Source organism: Physeter macrocephalus, chromosome 13, assembly GCF_002837175.3.
Source record: "Physeter macrocephalus isolate SW-GA chromosome 13, ASM283717v5, whole genome shotgun sequence".
Classification (NCBI taxonomy): domain Eukaryota; kingdom Metazoa; phylum Chordata; class Mammalia; order Artiodactyla; family Physeteridae; genus Physeter; species Physeter macrocephalus.
This window is the reverse complement of record NC_041226.1, coordinates 46,740,386-46,754,548: the sequence shown is the minus strand read 5'-3', so window position 1 is coordinate 46,754,548 and position 14,163 is coordinate 46,740,386. Positions and strand designations below refer to the sequence as shown.

At 35.6% G+C, this 14,163-nt stretch overlaps 1 protein-coding gene across 1 annotated transcript in view; it reads left to right on the top strand.

Moving 5' to 3' along the window:
• DACH1 (dachshund family transcription factor 1) overlaps positions 1–14,163 on the top strand; it is a 381,540-nt gene that overhangs the window by 226,387 nt on the left and 140,990 nt on the right. The window contains exon 4 of the mRNA XM_055089594.1: positions 2,466–2,627. Within this exon, the coding sequence (XP_054945569.1) occupies positions 2,466–2,627 (162 nt within the window). The remainder of the gene's footprint in view (positions 1–2,465; positions 2,628–14,163) is intronic.

Genomic DNA, 14,163 nt, shown 5'->3' with positions numbered 1-14,163 from the left:
ATTAGATTTTTGTTTTCATAAGGTTATGTTGACTGCAGTATGAATCATAAGAGATTGGAGGTAGGGAAAGTGGAAGCTGTTAAGAAATAATTACAAGACTCCAGGGAACAAAAAGTGGCAGCTTGCACTGGGGGAAGCCAGGGGAGATGGAGAAAATTGGCTGAGTGTGAAAGCTATTAAAGAATTAAATTTGAGAACCCATCAAACAGTTAGGTGAGTTAGTGAAACTAAAATCAGCAACTGTTGCAAATGTCATACATAGCTTTCTTCTTGCCTTCATGAAACTGGACTGAAAATAGAATATTTCAAAAGTATTATGGTCACACACACATCTATCTGTTGGAATTTGTATTAGAAGTGTAAACCTAAGGGGGAAAAAACTGTCAAATGGAAAAAGAGAAGAGTACCGTAAATAAGATCAGATAAATAATAAAATTGTGAAAAGCATTTTTAAAAGTCAAGGGTTAATGCCGGCAGCTAAGGAGAAGCAGGATACTTCTAGCTGAGGGGGGCTGCAGCCAGCCCACTGTATCCTGCTTGAGTCATAGCTAGGACTGGGCTTGACTTGCTGAAGTAAAAACTAGAACACAAGGCCTGCCTAGTTTTTACTAAACATTATGTGGCCTTCTTCACATAGTTTATCTTATTTAACCCTTCTATTATCCCTTTGTGAATAGGATGACTTTACAGCTGAAGAAACCATACTTAAGAAGATTTTATAGCTTGTGTAAGGCCATATCAAGCATAGTTATGTTTCATGCTACTGAGCTTGATTCAGATCTATCCAATAATAACAATCATATCTCAAGTTGTAGTTTTTTCTTTCTTAGTTGAATACTAGGGAACAAGATTTACCTGCCACATAAATCAAAGATAAAGACCCTAGATGTGTCATAAATTGGATATGGGACAACACCAGGCAATGAAGGGAAAGGACAAGTGGGATGTTCACATTGGTGACAAGGCGAAACTGAGGAAGAGAGATTTTCTGGGAAACACAAAGAGAATTTTAAGAGAACAGGAAAGAAAATCTTCTGAAACGTCTTTGAAGGAAATGAGTAACTGGGGAGAAAATTCAATCATAGGAAGATGAGAGAATCAGTTCAAGTTGGGACTTAAAAGGCAATAAGTGTTCAGTCGAGACCCAGATGAATTCTTTGAGCTCAGATCAGTGCCTTTTTAGGGGGCAGTTACCAGTTTGTCCTGCAAAGGTTCAGTCTGAAGGTCTTGTTGCGTTGGGGTGAAAGTTGTCAAGTTCTCTTTGGTCTGATCTGAAGGAAAGGTGAGGTCTTCTCCTAACCTCAAAAAAAAAAAAAAAAAAAGCAGAGGTTTCTAGGGAAAAAGACCTTCTTCTAATTCCTGAGGCTGCAACTTATTTGCTGTAGTAACTACAAGTGATGATTAGTGGGGAGGAAAAGGAGGAGAGAGGTTTCAGTCTCAAATCCACCAGCTGTGAGTGGAAATAAATCACACAGATAAATTCAAAGCAGGCTGAAGCGCCGTAGCCAGAAATTCTGAAGCAGCATAGCAAAAGGAGTATGAGGGTGTGGGCGGGTGTGTGTGTATATCCTCTCATAGACTGTCAGAGTTTTAGAGTTAGGAGAGATCATTCACACGTTTCAGTGTCTTTCATTTTGCACATGAAGGATGTCGGGTGAAGTGAATTGACTCGGTAAAAGTTCACACGTTTAAGGAAAACAAATCGCTCCTCTCCTCCAAAACCTCTGCTGGTTACCTAGAGCCTGTACCTAAAGCCAGGTCTTCGCTTTCTGATCTTCCGTATCTGGCCTCAAACTGTTTTTTCTAATCTCATGATCACTCCTATGTCCCGTCTTCTGGATGAACAGAAACAAACTGTTCTGGAGATGTTGTGGCATAGTGGTTAGAAAGGTCAGCTCTGGGACTAGAATACTGGAGGAGGACAAGTGGGGGAAGTGAGTCACAGGACTAGGATGTTCCAGACAAAGGCAATGGCAATTGCAAAAGCACGGGCTTGAAGAGGCAGGGCACGTGTGGGTGCTGGGGCCACGTTCAGCATAGGGGGAGTATGGCATGAGAACAGGGAAACTTTGGGTGATTAGGTAGGTTTCCAATTCTAGTGAAAAGCTTTGTGAGTTAAGCTAAGCAGTTCAGATTTCCCCCCCTGTAGGCAGCTGTAGAGGATTTGGAGCCAGGAGTGACATGTTCAGATGGGTTTGTTTGAGGGCGAATTCTGGCTGCATTTCTACTACTCTCCTGCTGTGTACGAATCATGCTTTTGCTAATATTGAATATGGGAGTTCGGAGAGCGCTCTATGATATCAACATAGTTTCACTGGTTAGCTGGGAATGAATATATGATATCAGAGTGCTGCATAAAGGAATCAGATACTTCAATATGTTGTATATGTGTTCTATAAAGCACATGGACTCTTACGTGAAAAATCAGAATTTGAATTACCTCATTTTTAATTTATTCTTTGAAGGTTTGACAGCAGCAGCTGCAGCAGCTGCCGCTGCTACCAATGCAGCGATCGCCGAAGCAATGAAGGTGAAAAAAATCAAATTAGAAGCTATGAGCAACTATCATGCCAGTAGTAACCAACATGGAGCAGATTCTGAAAATGGGGACATGAATTCAAGTGTCGGTAAGTTTTATGTTCACTGAAACTTACTGTGATCATTTTGCTACTCAATGACTTTCTTTTCCAGAACAAAATTATTGGCTACCCGTTCAAGAAGTTGGCCCCTTTAGCTTTGAAAATAGTGTACATTTTGAAGAAACCACTTAGCCTAACAACACACACTCTAAATAAATAATTAGCAACATTATTTTTAAATGTAGGAATTAACTTTATGTCTGCAACCTCTACTGTAAGAATTCCGTTAACATCTTTCATAATACAAATAAGTCAGAATTCTAAAATATTGATTATAGGTAAGATGACAGAAGAATATTTACAAACAAAACCACACACTAGCTTTTTTATTCTTAACGCATTGGTTATCAAATAAGAAATGTGCCTTAGCAGCAAAACCTTTAAACTTAATCTTTTCATGTACTGCCAAGAATAAGAATTAGGCTGATAATTAATTCTTTCTGTATACATCCATTATCAGTTTCTCTTATTTAAAAAATGCCACTTTAATTTCTTAATTTGATCTTTTTCTTTCTTGAGGTATGGAGGGATAGAAAGTTAACCATTACTATTTAAACCAAAAAGGAACAGCTTTCTCTTTGCAGAATTAATTCGGGTAATTTGTTTTGTCAAACACAACTTCAAATGAGGGTTAAAATTTTTATTGATGGTATCTTTAGCATCTGTGTGTTTGTGACATAAAACATTTTTTTCTGCCACTGCACTGTATTATTTCCCTTTAAAATGTAGAACTCATGCTCAAAATATAATTGAACAAGAGAAATGTGGAGGCTACAAGATGTACACAAGACTATATCCAACATACATGTTCATGAGGGACACAATAATTTATGGCAGTTCAATTAGATTTTCTTTTCTAGGCAACATTTTAACAGATTATTTCTTTAGATGATCAGCAGCTCCCTACTTTCAGTCCATTGACCTACAGGTAGGGGGCGTGTATGAAGGAATACTGTGGACTTCGGTGATAGTCCTTTTCACAACTGTTCATGGAATCACGTGCTAGATATGAGTAACCTAGTAGGAAGTAATTTTAAGACACATACACAAAACACAAAATACCACCACTTCAGTGATGCCAAAGGGCAGCTTTTAATGTAAAAAGGGGGAAAATAGAACTTTTCAACAGAACTAGACAAGAGAAATAGAAAAGGAGAGGCGTTAATGGCTTTGACTTGAGAGTATGATACAGAATGAGGTAGCAATACTTAGAAGGATAAAAAGATGTGGAAGAAAGCCAAAGACATGGCTCAAAATCTGAAAAGGACTAAGGGAAGTGCCAGCGTTCGCATTTGAAGTGCTTCTGTTGAGAAGATGGAGGGCCGTGGATGGTTTAGGGCATAGTTTACACGCATCAATTTAAACTTTTAAAAGTTAAAAACGATACTGAAGTAAAATGAAAGAATTGTAATTCTCTTTTTAGAACTACTGACTACATATTATTTAAAAATCCTAGTCTTTCACTTTGCCCAATAAAACAGAGCAAAATTGGACACGTTGTGATTCCAAAGCATAATTTGGATTGATTTCAAAATTTTAGGAGAGTAAGCCTTTCATGCGGGCTGTTGTTGATAGCTGGTGTTGTGAGGAGGGATATTTAAGTTAGGCAATTTAATAACACTTGAACAAAATATATTAAAACATTATACCTCTGTCAAATTTCCTGAGCAGCAGAACAGAAGCTGGCTTTGGAGAAACCAACAGGCATAAGATAAAGAGACCATAGCTCATAATTAAGCATTGGCATACACTTAATATTTGATATTATGGAATAATACTTGCCCTCTGACCAAATTGTGCTTATCATAATTATTTGGATAGCTAGGCTATCATAATGACTTAAACTAAGAAAAGATTTAAATTTGCTTTTGTGTTTTAGTTGGAAGAAATCACTTTTCTTCCATTAAGGTATTCACTTGCTAGTTTATATTGCTTCTTTTTTTTTTTTTTGATACCCATCATCCAATTTGAACCAGAAATGGAAATTTATTTGAATTTTCCTAGAGGGTCTTACTATTTTGAGATTGTGTTAACATTCGTGCCATTGCTAGTCCCTAAAGCTAACGGATCATGTATGTTAGAGATCTGTAGCTGATTTGGGGGGAACTGTTAATCCATTGTCATTTTTATTCTATTCTCACACATTACTGTCCTCTAAGAATTTGTGATTTATTACCCTTCCTGAGCACACCCCCTGCCCCCTTCTTCTTTACCTAGAAATCAGGGAAAGAGAGTTTAGGGGAGGGATGGGGTAGAGTTGGGGAAGGTACAGGGCAATGGTGGGGACGGGAGGTTGAGCTTGCATAGATCACGGCAATTTTGAGCAATTGCTTTAAACGGGCTCCAGTCTTCTCTGGCTCTGAGGACAGTGCCTGCCTCTTGGTAAGTGTTCAATAACTACTTGCTCCGTGACTTTGGAAAGTTATGTGAACTTTCTGAGCGTCGCATTCCACATCTGAAAAATGGCATAGAAAATAGTATCTGCATCGTGAGAATGAAAGGAAATCATATTTGACAAGTGCTTATCATTTTATTCATTACCGTGTCTGTTTATCACATTTTTTTGGTCACCCATAACGTTAGTCATGTGGGTATTGCTTTTGCTATTGTCATTATTTCTCCCAACTTACCCTCCTGAAAATCACCTTCTTCCTCTTTTTACAGCCACCGACTGCTTCCTCCTCTGTTTTCCTATTCTCTCTGCTAGGTATTATTTGTTAAGCTGCAGGCCTGTGAGGAAATTTGGGGGCAGCTGTGATGTCATTTGGATTTTGTTGTATGTTTGATTTTAGCTTATTCTAGGAACACAAAAATAATCCTAACACAGCCTCAGCACTCAGGGGGCGTACACTCCTATGGGTAGGGTGGTTAAGTAAGCAGACGGTCATAACAGGATGTGGTGGATCCCCCAGGAACATCAGCTAGCAGGAGGTGCTTAGGAAGTGGTATTGAAACCTATGAATTCCAGGAGGAATCCCAAGAATCTCAGAAGCCTTATATTTCAGAATACAAATGTACTGGTCTCACGAATCTATCACTTGGCCCCTGGAAGTAGCGAAACCCCTCAGAGAGGTGCTACTTAAATGATGTATTGTTACTACTGAGCCCTGCCCAAATCCAGTGACATTTCTGAAGTCAATTCAGGGTTCTATTTTCCCTTATACTCATCTGGCTCACGCGTTAATTAAACATTTCAGGCTTCTCTATGTAGAAACTCTGTTTCCCCTGCCCCACTGCCTCACCCCTTGGTTGTAAGTAAATCCTTAGTGCCGCTAGAAAATAGATTTTTTTCTTTGCTTGGTTTCATTTCATTTGGCTTGATGAGGTGAAGGAATATTCTTATTATAGAAGACCCTCTCTAGTTCTTAATATGAGTTGTAAAAATTAGCCAGAAAAATAGGTGTTTGAAGAAACCTATGACACTGACAAATAATTATTTTATATCCCAATTTTACGTGGTAACCTTGAGCTTGCATCTTTCCAACAGAATGATAACTTTAGGAAGAAGTGAGGACTTCAGGATAGATCCGAGTGAGGCATCCGCAGTCTGAGTAAAATATATGGCTGTGTCGCCATTCTCCCTCATCCACAATCAATTGGATTCTTTTAGTTTAATATTTACTTGCTAAGATGAGATGCTAGTCTGCATGGTGATAAACAGTCTGCTCCTGGCATCTGAAGGTGACCTGTCAGTTCATATGGACAAATCTCCTGCTTACTGAAATGTACAAAATAAATCATTAAAGCAGGCAGGTGCTCATTCCCAGATTTAAATCACCATAGATTTATGATTTGAATTAATGCTTCATTTGGCCATAGAAATAGATGCTGAGACAAATGATATGCGCTGGTTGGGGTTTCCATACTGTAGCCATCCTGATATTGATTACTGAGATGTCTTTGCAATCTCTTGTTTATATCGAGTACTATCTTGTGACAGGTTGGCTGATATGAGCTACATTGCAGATAAGAAGGAAAAATGTCCTGGATTCTTTTTAGTGGCAACGCTATCCACAACATACAGGCCAGATAAATTGCTATTTTTTTGCTTTAAGGACTGATCTACATAACCAGCTTAAAAAATGCTGCTTGGAAATTGGGACTGGGGTATTGGGAAGGCAGAATTTAAAACCGGTGAACTCAAGATCAATTTCATAGTCTCTATAGCTATGTTTTATCTGCTTATCTTCTTTTTTTTGGCATCGTGCACATTTTTGAGGGTACTAAATTAATCACAATCGATTTAATCTAAATAAAGGAAACTTAATTTTACTTCTAGTTTTTAACTGCTATATAAATATTGACATAGTGAGCATCTCTTAGTAGTTTCTCTGTTATTTAAATACTTGCTAAACCTAATATCTTACTCCCTTAACTAATGACAACAAAGGAAACGACTCTTTAAAGATAAATACATTAAATGTTATTCCCAAGTGCAGGAGTTTGGGGACTGTAATTTACCAAGAGGCAGGAAAAGACTGCATTTTTACTTCTCTTAACATTTTATTTAAGGAAAACACTATGTACACAGTTTAAAGAATACTCTGAGGATTTAAGAGGGACCTTTGCCACAAGCTAATATCTGACTCATAGAACTGGTAAACAGCTATCAACAATAGTAGATTGCTTGCTTAGTAGGAAATGAGTTCATATCTATTCAAAATGTGATCTCAAAACAGATGTCCCAAGAAAATCTTATTGTTTAAACTATAGTCATAACCGCCGAACTGCTGTTATTTCTTTAAGGAAGTGAAGTAATCTTAAGACTTCAGAATTTCTCTCTCTGAACACCATGGAAAGTAGGCAAGAATACCCTAAGGCAGTGATCCACAAACTTGAACACATTTCATATGCCTGAAATGTAGGATTCTTTTGCACTTTTTCAAACTTGCAATAGTTACAAAGATATAGGAATTTCAAGTAAAAACAAGAGCTTGAGTTTGGGATTAAACAGCTGTGTTCTTCAATGGTGTTCCTTACTCCTTACCTCTGTCCATCAACCGACAAAACAAAACAATGAAAAAAAAAAAAAAAAAAAAAAGCCAGGCAGATAGGGAGATAAAATTATCTTCCCTGGCTGACTATCCCCTTATCTTTTTTTTTTTTTTTTTAACCATTCCCAAAGAAATAAAATAGTTTACATTGCAGTCATTTCCTTTCTTCTATCTCATGTGTCTATTTGGAAGGAAAAAATTAATTTTATGATTTCAGGAAGAAGTCTTGGAGACCTTGAGAAAGCAAATAAAAGGAAACTGAGAACACAGGCCACCAAGCAGAGCTCTGTAGTTGCACATTGGATTCTCTGCTTTGGCAATGTTAATGAACCTCAAATCCTTCCTATAATTAGATGAGGGAATTGCTTATATTTTCAAACAGATGATGCTGCTGTAATGAAACGATTGACAGGGAATTTAAGAGTGTCTACAGTAGTCATTTGGTTTCTGTTATTAAAAAAAAAGTTTAAAAAGAAGATTGGCTTTAGACATAGGTCCTGAGAGAGGTAGTAATTTACATAGCATGCTATGACAGGTGTCTTTGTATAGGAAGGAAATAAAATGGAAGACTAGAGAAATGATGGGCAGGTATAGCAATTTTGGGGGGAGGGGGCGTCCTATGCTTATTCTGTGTAGGTTCTTTAAAAGGGGCCGAGACTCAAGAGATGGATCCGGATTGAGTGCACAGCTGTAACTGCTGATGAGCTAATTGCTCCTTATCTCTCAGCCCCATTCATCTTCATTTTTTACCAATTACTGAGAATTATCTGTGTTCTCAGTTGGATATGAGAGTTAATCCTTTTTGGTTAAGCTGGCAGTACTGTGAGCAGATTCCAAATCGGAGGGTGAAAAAGCCAAAGCAAGCTTGCTCTAAAAATGTCGCCAGTTCAATTACAGTATCACTGATTCATAAGAAATTTGCCACTGTTTAACAGATTAAATGTGGAATTTTTTTTTTAAACTTTCTTAATGTTTCTTTGCCTAACAATGATTGTTAAGGTCCTTCTTCCTGTCTGATGAGTCAAATTTAACAATATTAACAGCCAGGGTCTTGTAAACATGGAAACACACAAGACTACCCTAAGAGGCCAAAAAAATTCTGACACATGAAATGAGAAGTATTTTAGAACTGATAGCTTTCAATTTATATGTAAACTCTTTTAATCTATGCCTTTGCTCTCTGTGGCTTCTCATATGGTGAGGAAAGTATGTCCAAACATAAACCTTTTCACAAATGTCACATTAGTGGAATTTTAATGGAAGGACCACATAAGCATCTCCTAAAAGTGTAGGAACTGCCATGGTTTGTAATTCAATTGATGGTGAATAAGCCATATGGTTCACATCATTTCCTATGCAAAAGATGTCTTCATATCCTGACATTTTACACAAAATTGCTTATTCCAGCAATGAAAACCTAGAAAGTAGTAAGCTACGCTTTCATAATTTTCAATGCATTCTTAAATATTTAATATTTCTGGCATTTCTTCTTCATTAAATATTTTAAATAAGGTAATCTAATGTGAAAATATAAAGAATAAATAACTAATTTAAGACAAAATTATCATTTGAATAACTTGTAGTATGATCAAACAAGTCCTTCTAGATGCTTCCAAAAGCTGAGATTGGGGAGCAGAGAGCAAAATATGTCAGAAGATTCAGCTTCTAGTAATAACACTGCTAATAAATAACTTAGCTAGTTAGGTCTCTTAATTTCTCAGATTTCTTATTTAATAAATAAGGAGTTTGATGCCCAGTCAACCCCTTGGTTCTAAAATTCTTTGATTTTTGAAATGAGTAGAAGATAAAAGGCAAGAAGTTATTCTTTACAGTGATTTCTAAAATGAAATACAAAACTGAAACAACCTAAATGTTCGAAACATGCCATCATTATGTATATTGTAACACATCATTTCACAGATCATGTAACCATTACATATGACAGATAGTGGTGGAAAATATTTATTTTGAATATAAGAAAAAAAGAGGCACATGCGGTAATAACTGGTCATTTTATTAAGCTCTTTTTCATGATTTTCTAGAAAGTGCTTGGCATCATTTTGCATTTTTTCTCATAACATATTTTTGATCTTTATTGTGTATATGAAAGAATAAAAACATTAGTGATCATAACAGGGGACTATGGAAAAAATACATTTCCATATTAAAAAGAACACTTTTCTCATTTAAAAATATTTGAGCCTGTATTTCTGAATCCACTCCTACGTGTAAATAAAATCATTAGAGTATGAACAATAACATATACTAGTTTTCTGTATGAATTATTAAATGTATTGTATGGTGTAGATAAGCAGAATGCAGAGAATATTTCCACTCTTTCTGTAGTGTCTGTTTCATTATCATAAAAAAATTTTAATTTATATGGACAGTTGGAGACCATAAGTAGAAAATATTAACCCCATGTTTTCCTTTTGGTTTTAGTATTGCTTACTCCAACTAATGACAGGATAATGAAGTAAACTGATAATATAAGCATTTCATACTAAGAAATATAAATTAAATGATTTTATCTGATGCTGTATCCTTGTGTAATCATAAAACGTAAGGATATGTAACATATATCCAATTGGATATGCTATATGGTAGACTCCATCACATTCTAGAAGACTGAATGCATTTATTACAGCCTTCAGTTTTCATTGAGGAAAGCCCTAAATATGATCGTCAACCTACATCAACGTGCTATGATGTTTATAGGAACTTCAAAGTAACATATAGTGGGAGCAAACTTTTCAGTTTAAAATAACCCCAGGCCTTAGTCAATCCTTTCAAGATCAGGTAACTCTTATTGTTTTCATTAATATGATCCTCCATTATTTTATCTTATATTTTAACTTCATATGATTGATGACATATGATTAAAATAAACCTTCAACGCTGTGTTCTGTAAATTATAATGTTTGATGATACAAATCTTCAAACATCTCATGATGACCTAACATTAGAGAACATATCTGAGCTGTTACTAAGGGTGTTGGTCATGGTTTAACATTTTGTGAACGTGAGCACACAAGTTTCTAACTCTGAGGCCAATGCCTGTCATCAGACTTAGCATTTCGCATTTATATGACTGTGATTCCTCTCTGCACTGTCCAAATATTCCCAAAGTGTACAAAGCCATTTGTATGAACCATGGCATGTCCAATTGAATACAAAATATAATAACAGTGATAATAAGTAAATAATACAGTAGTCGACATGAATGTCGAAAAATGTCAGTTCACTTCTGATGAAATAATGTGGCATACATCATCCTGCAGGCTCTTAGTACCCCCACTCCCCCAAATAAACCTGGATCATTTGGAAGATAGGAAAAATAGAGGATTTAAATATGGTTTTCTTTAACAGCAGGTCATAATGGAAACACAGACCCTTCCATTCAGTGCTGAGAGAATTACCAGTTTGATAATGATTAGGAATGTTGTTATTAAAACAGTATGTGTAGTTCATTTTCAACAGTTTTGAATTAGAGTCTGCACTAATGAAACGGATACGGTTTCCTTCACAAAGGGCAGATCTGTTAGTTACTATCGCTGCAGCAGTGCCTCGCAGACCATGCCTTTAGCTCTATTTGTATTTCACAGCATGATAAGCAAAGAGTGTTGATTTTCAAGGATCCTGCTGATGAAAGGTAATGGCATTATTACATCTTTATCTCAAAAGCAGAACTGAGTGGGAAATGATTTTTTTTCTCTGTTGCACAAAAGATTTCTTGGTTAGAAAGCCTTTTTTATTTCTTTACATCGTTTTCGTCTTGGAAATGATATGTTATTATTTAATGTCTGCACAGCAAGCTTGAAAGCACCTAATAGCGAATGGATTGGAAGTGAAGTACCTCCTGCTCACAGATATGGATCTTCTCAGTCACACGCTGTACCAGCTGTCATCCCAGCCATACTGCTGTGATTTAATTAGTCTGTTTATGTCCTTTCTAATAATATTTCCATCTCTATGAAAGGGCAAATGCGACAGGGACTTTTTCCCTTTCTGGTTCTGCAGACTGAAGAATGTGGCCTACATCTGATATGTGAGGACACGGGATTGAATCACCATTCCTGTCGCTTCAAGCTGTTGATAAATTGTTCGGCCAAGAAGTGTACTTACTTCCTTGGGGTCATTTGTAGGCAGGGAGTAATACTCTGCATAGGGACAAAGAAGAGAGGATATTTGTGTATATGTGAGCGTGTGTGTGTATCCAGTCATGTATGTATGTATACGTGTGTACACACACGCTTATGCAAATACATATATATGTGCATGGGGGTATTCTAAAGTTAAAACAATTTATAAGACCGTGTGAACCCTGCATTTTTATCAATGCCGTGCGTGTCTTTAGGGCACATATTTAAGTCTTTTTCATCAATTGATTTCGTACAAAATTACAACATTTCAGGAATTCTTGGAAAAGTTTTTCCTTTTCTAAATGAAAATTAAAATAACAAGTCATTTACTTGGAATTTTACTTGTACAACTGTATCGATTGGGGGTTTTGGAGAGATCTTTGTTTTATACAGGTATTACATTTTAGGATATCCAGGGAAGGAAGACGTCACCATCTTCCTAAGACATTTAATAGTTATATTTTTACTTAAACTTTTTCTAGAAAGTATATTTAACTGAAAAGGATAGCTCAGGTTCAAAACCAACTAGCTACCACACAATTATATAAGAATGCATAAGTTAATAAACAAACATAAAAGAGATATGACATTATTAAATATAATGTGGTGATTGATAGTCTATACTCAGGCACTATGCTGTTTGAGTGATTCAAGTCTACTTCAAAACGCAGTGGCCTTGTAAACATTCTTGATTCTGCCTTAGGATTCTGTGACCTTCTAATGTTTCGTGAGACACAGATCCATATAATAGAGATGGGGGGAAAATGATTTCTAAAACCAGTCTCAGTTCGTTTTAACTTCATTCATATTTCTCTTCAAAAGAAACGTCTACCTCTTTTATAAATAATTGGTTAACTAGTTCTCTGTGTTTTAGCTGCTTTTTGGAAATAAATTGCTTTTTCTTTACTTCTCTATGGTTTGTTTGTGTAAGTGTTGAAATTGGGTTGCAAGGTTTTCTGAGTTATCTTCTTTCTGGATTATCTAGCTTTTGTTTTTATATTTCTGTTTTTCGTCTCTCATCTTTTACATTTGAATAATCCAACTACATTTTTGGAGTGGGACTTGTTAAAACAATGAGTATATTGACAATGTAAATCCAACATTCACTTTACATGAAAATATCAAGGTTAAAAATGCTAATCTTACAAAGGTGGTCAAATTGTTTTAAAATGATTTCCTTTAGCAATCTAAATGTCAGCCTCCTAGAGTTGCCAGTTATAATGCACACGGCATGTATTTAGTTTCTTTTTGCGCTTTCATGTACCTACCACTGTCAAACCTATGCCTACATCAAGAGGAAAGGTCAGGTTCTAAAATCGTTTAAAATAAATATATCAAAATGAGCATCAAAATTAGAAAATGTCTTATATCTATGAGTAAATGATCAGACTATTTTCAATCCTTTAGATTCCTCTTCTAGATAATATATTACCTTAGCAATTAAATAGCTAGATATCACACTGCACACACGCAAATGTTCACTCACACACACAAGTACCCATATATTTCAGCTCTCAAGAAACTCTCATTAACTTACTACTAGTATAAGCTGAATTTATTAAATATATTCATTTTAAAAATTATTTTATTTTGGAAAAATATAGAAGTACTTATTTGGCTATCTTTCCCCTAAGGTGTAATTTCACTGTTTCCTCTACATTTGCTATACTGAGGAATGTAAATGTTGATGATTAAGTTATCTTGACATGAACCATTTTGATGCTTTGAAAAAACTCACCACGAAGCATTTGATGGTATTTTTTATTAATTGGATAAATGAATTGTGAGATGTGTGATTGCATGATGAGGTACTCATTTAGTTGTTGCTTTTTGCTTTTTCTAATCTCTGTCATATTGGATTTATAAATGGAATGGAGTGACCTTTGAAACTGTGATGGAAATGAAGAGATAAACACAACTTGAAAGGACAAACCAATTAATATCAATGTGTTAGTTACACATACATGAGGAATTTTAATCCTTTGCTCTCTACAGTAAATTTGTGAATCATTTGTCGAGAAAAGGAGCACACTTTTTGATAGTTAAGGATTTTAATCTTATGTTTTCCTAAAAATTTTTAATTTCATGTAACATCATTATATAGATAACACACAGTTAGCTTGTTTTTTGTGCATGAAATGTTGGCACTGCCTTGGAAAGATTGACAAGATCCCCTTTTAATAAAAAAGTTAACCATGTACACACACATATTCAAACATGTACACATATAACATCTAAAATCATATTATATATTTTTAAATAAATATATTGTAATCTTGATTATAGTAAATCTTTAAATAGACCTCTTTTTTGTAAATTTAGACTCATAACTGATCCTCTGCCATGGACCATAGATTACTTTCTAAAAAAATCCAGATTCAGGAATCA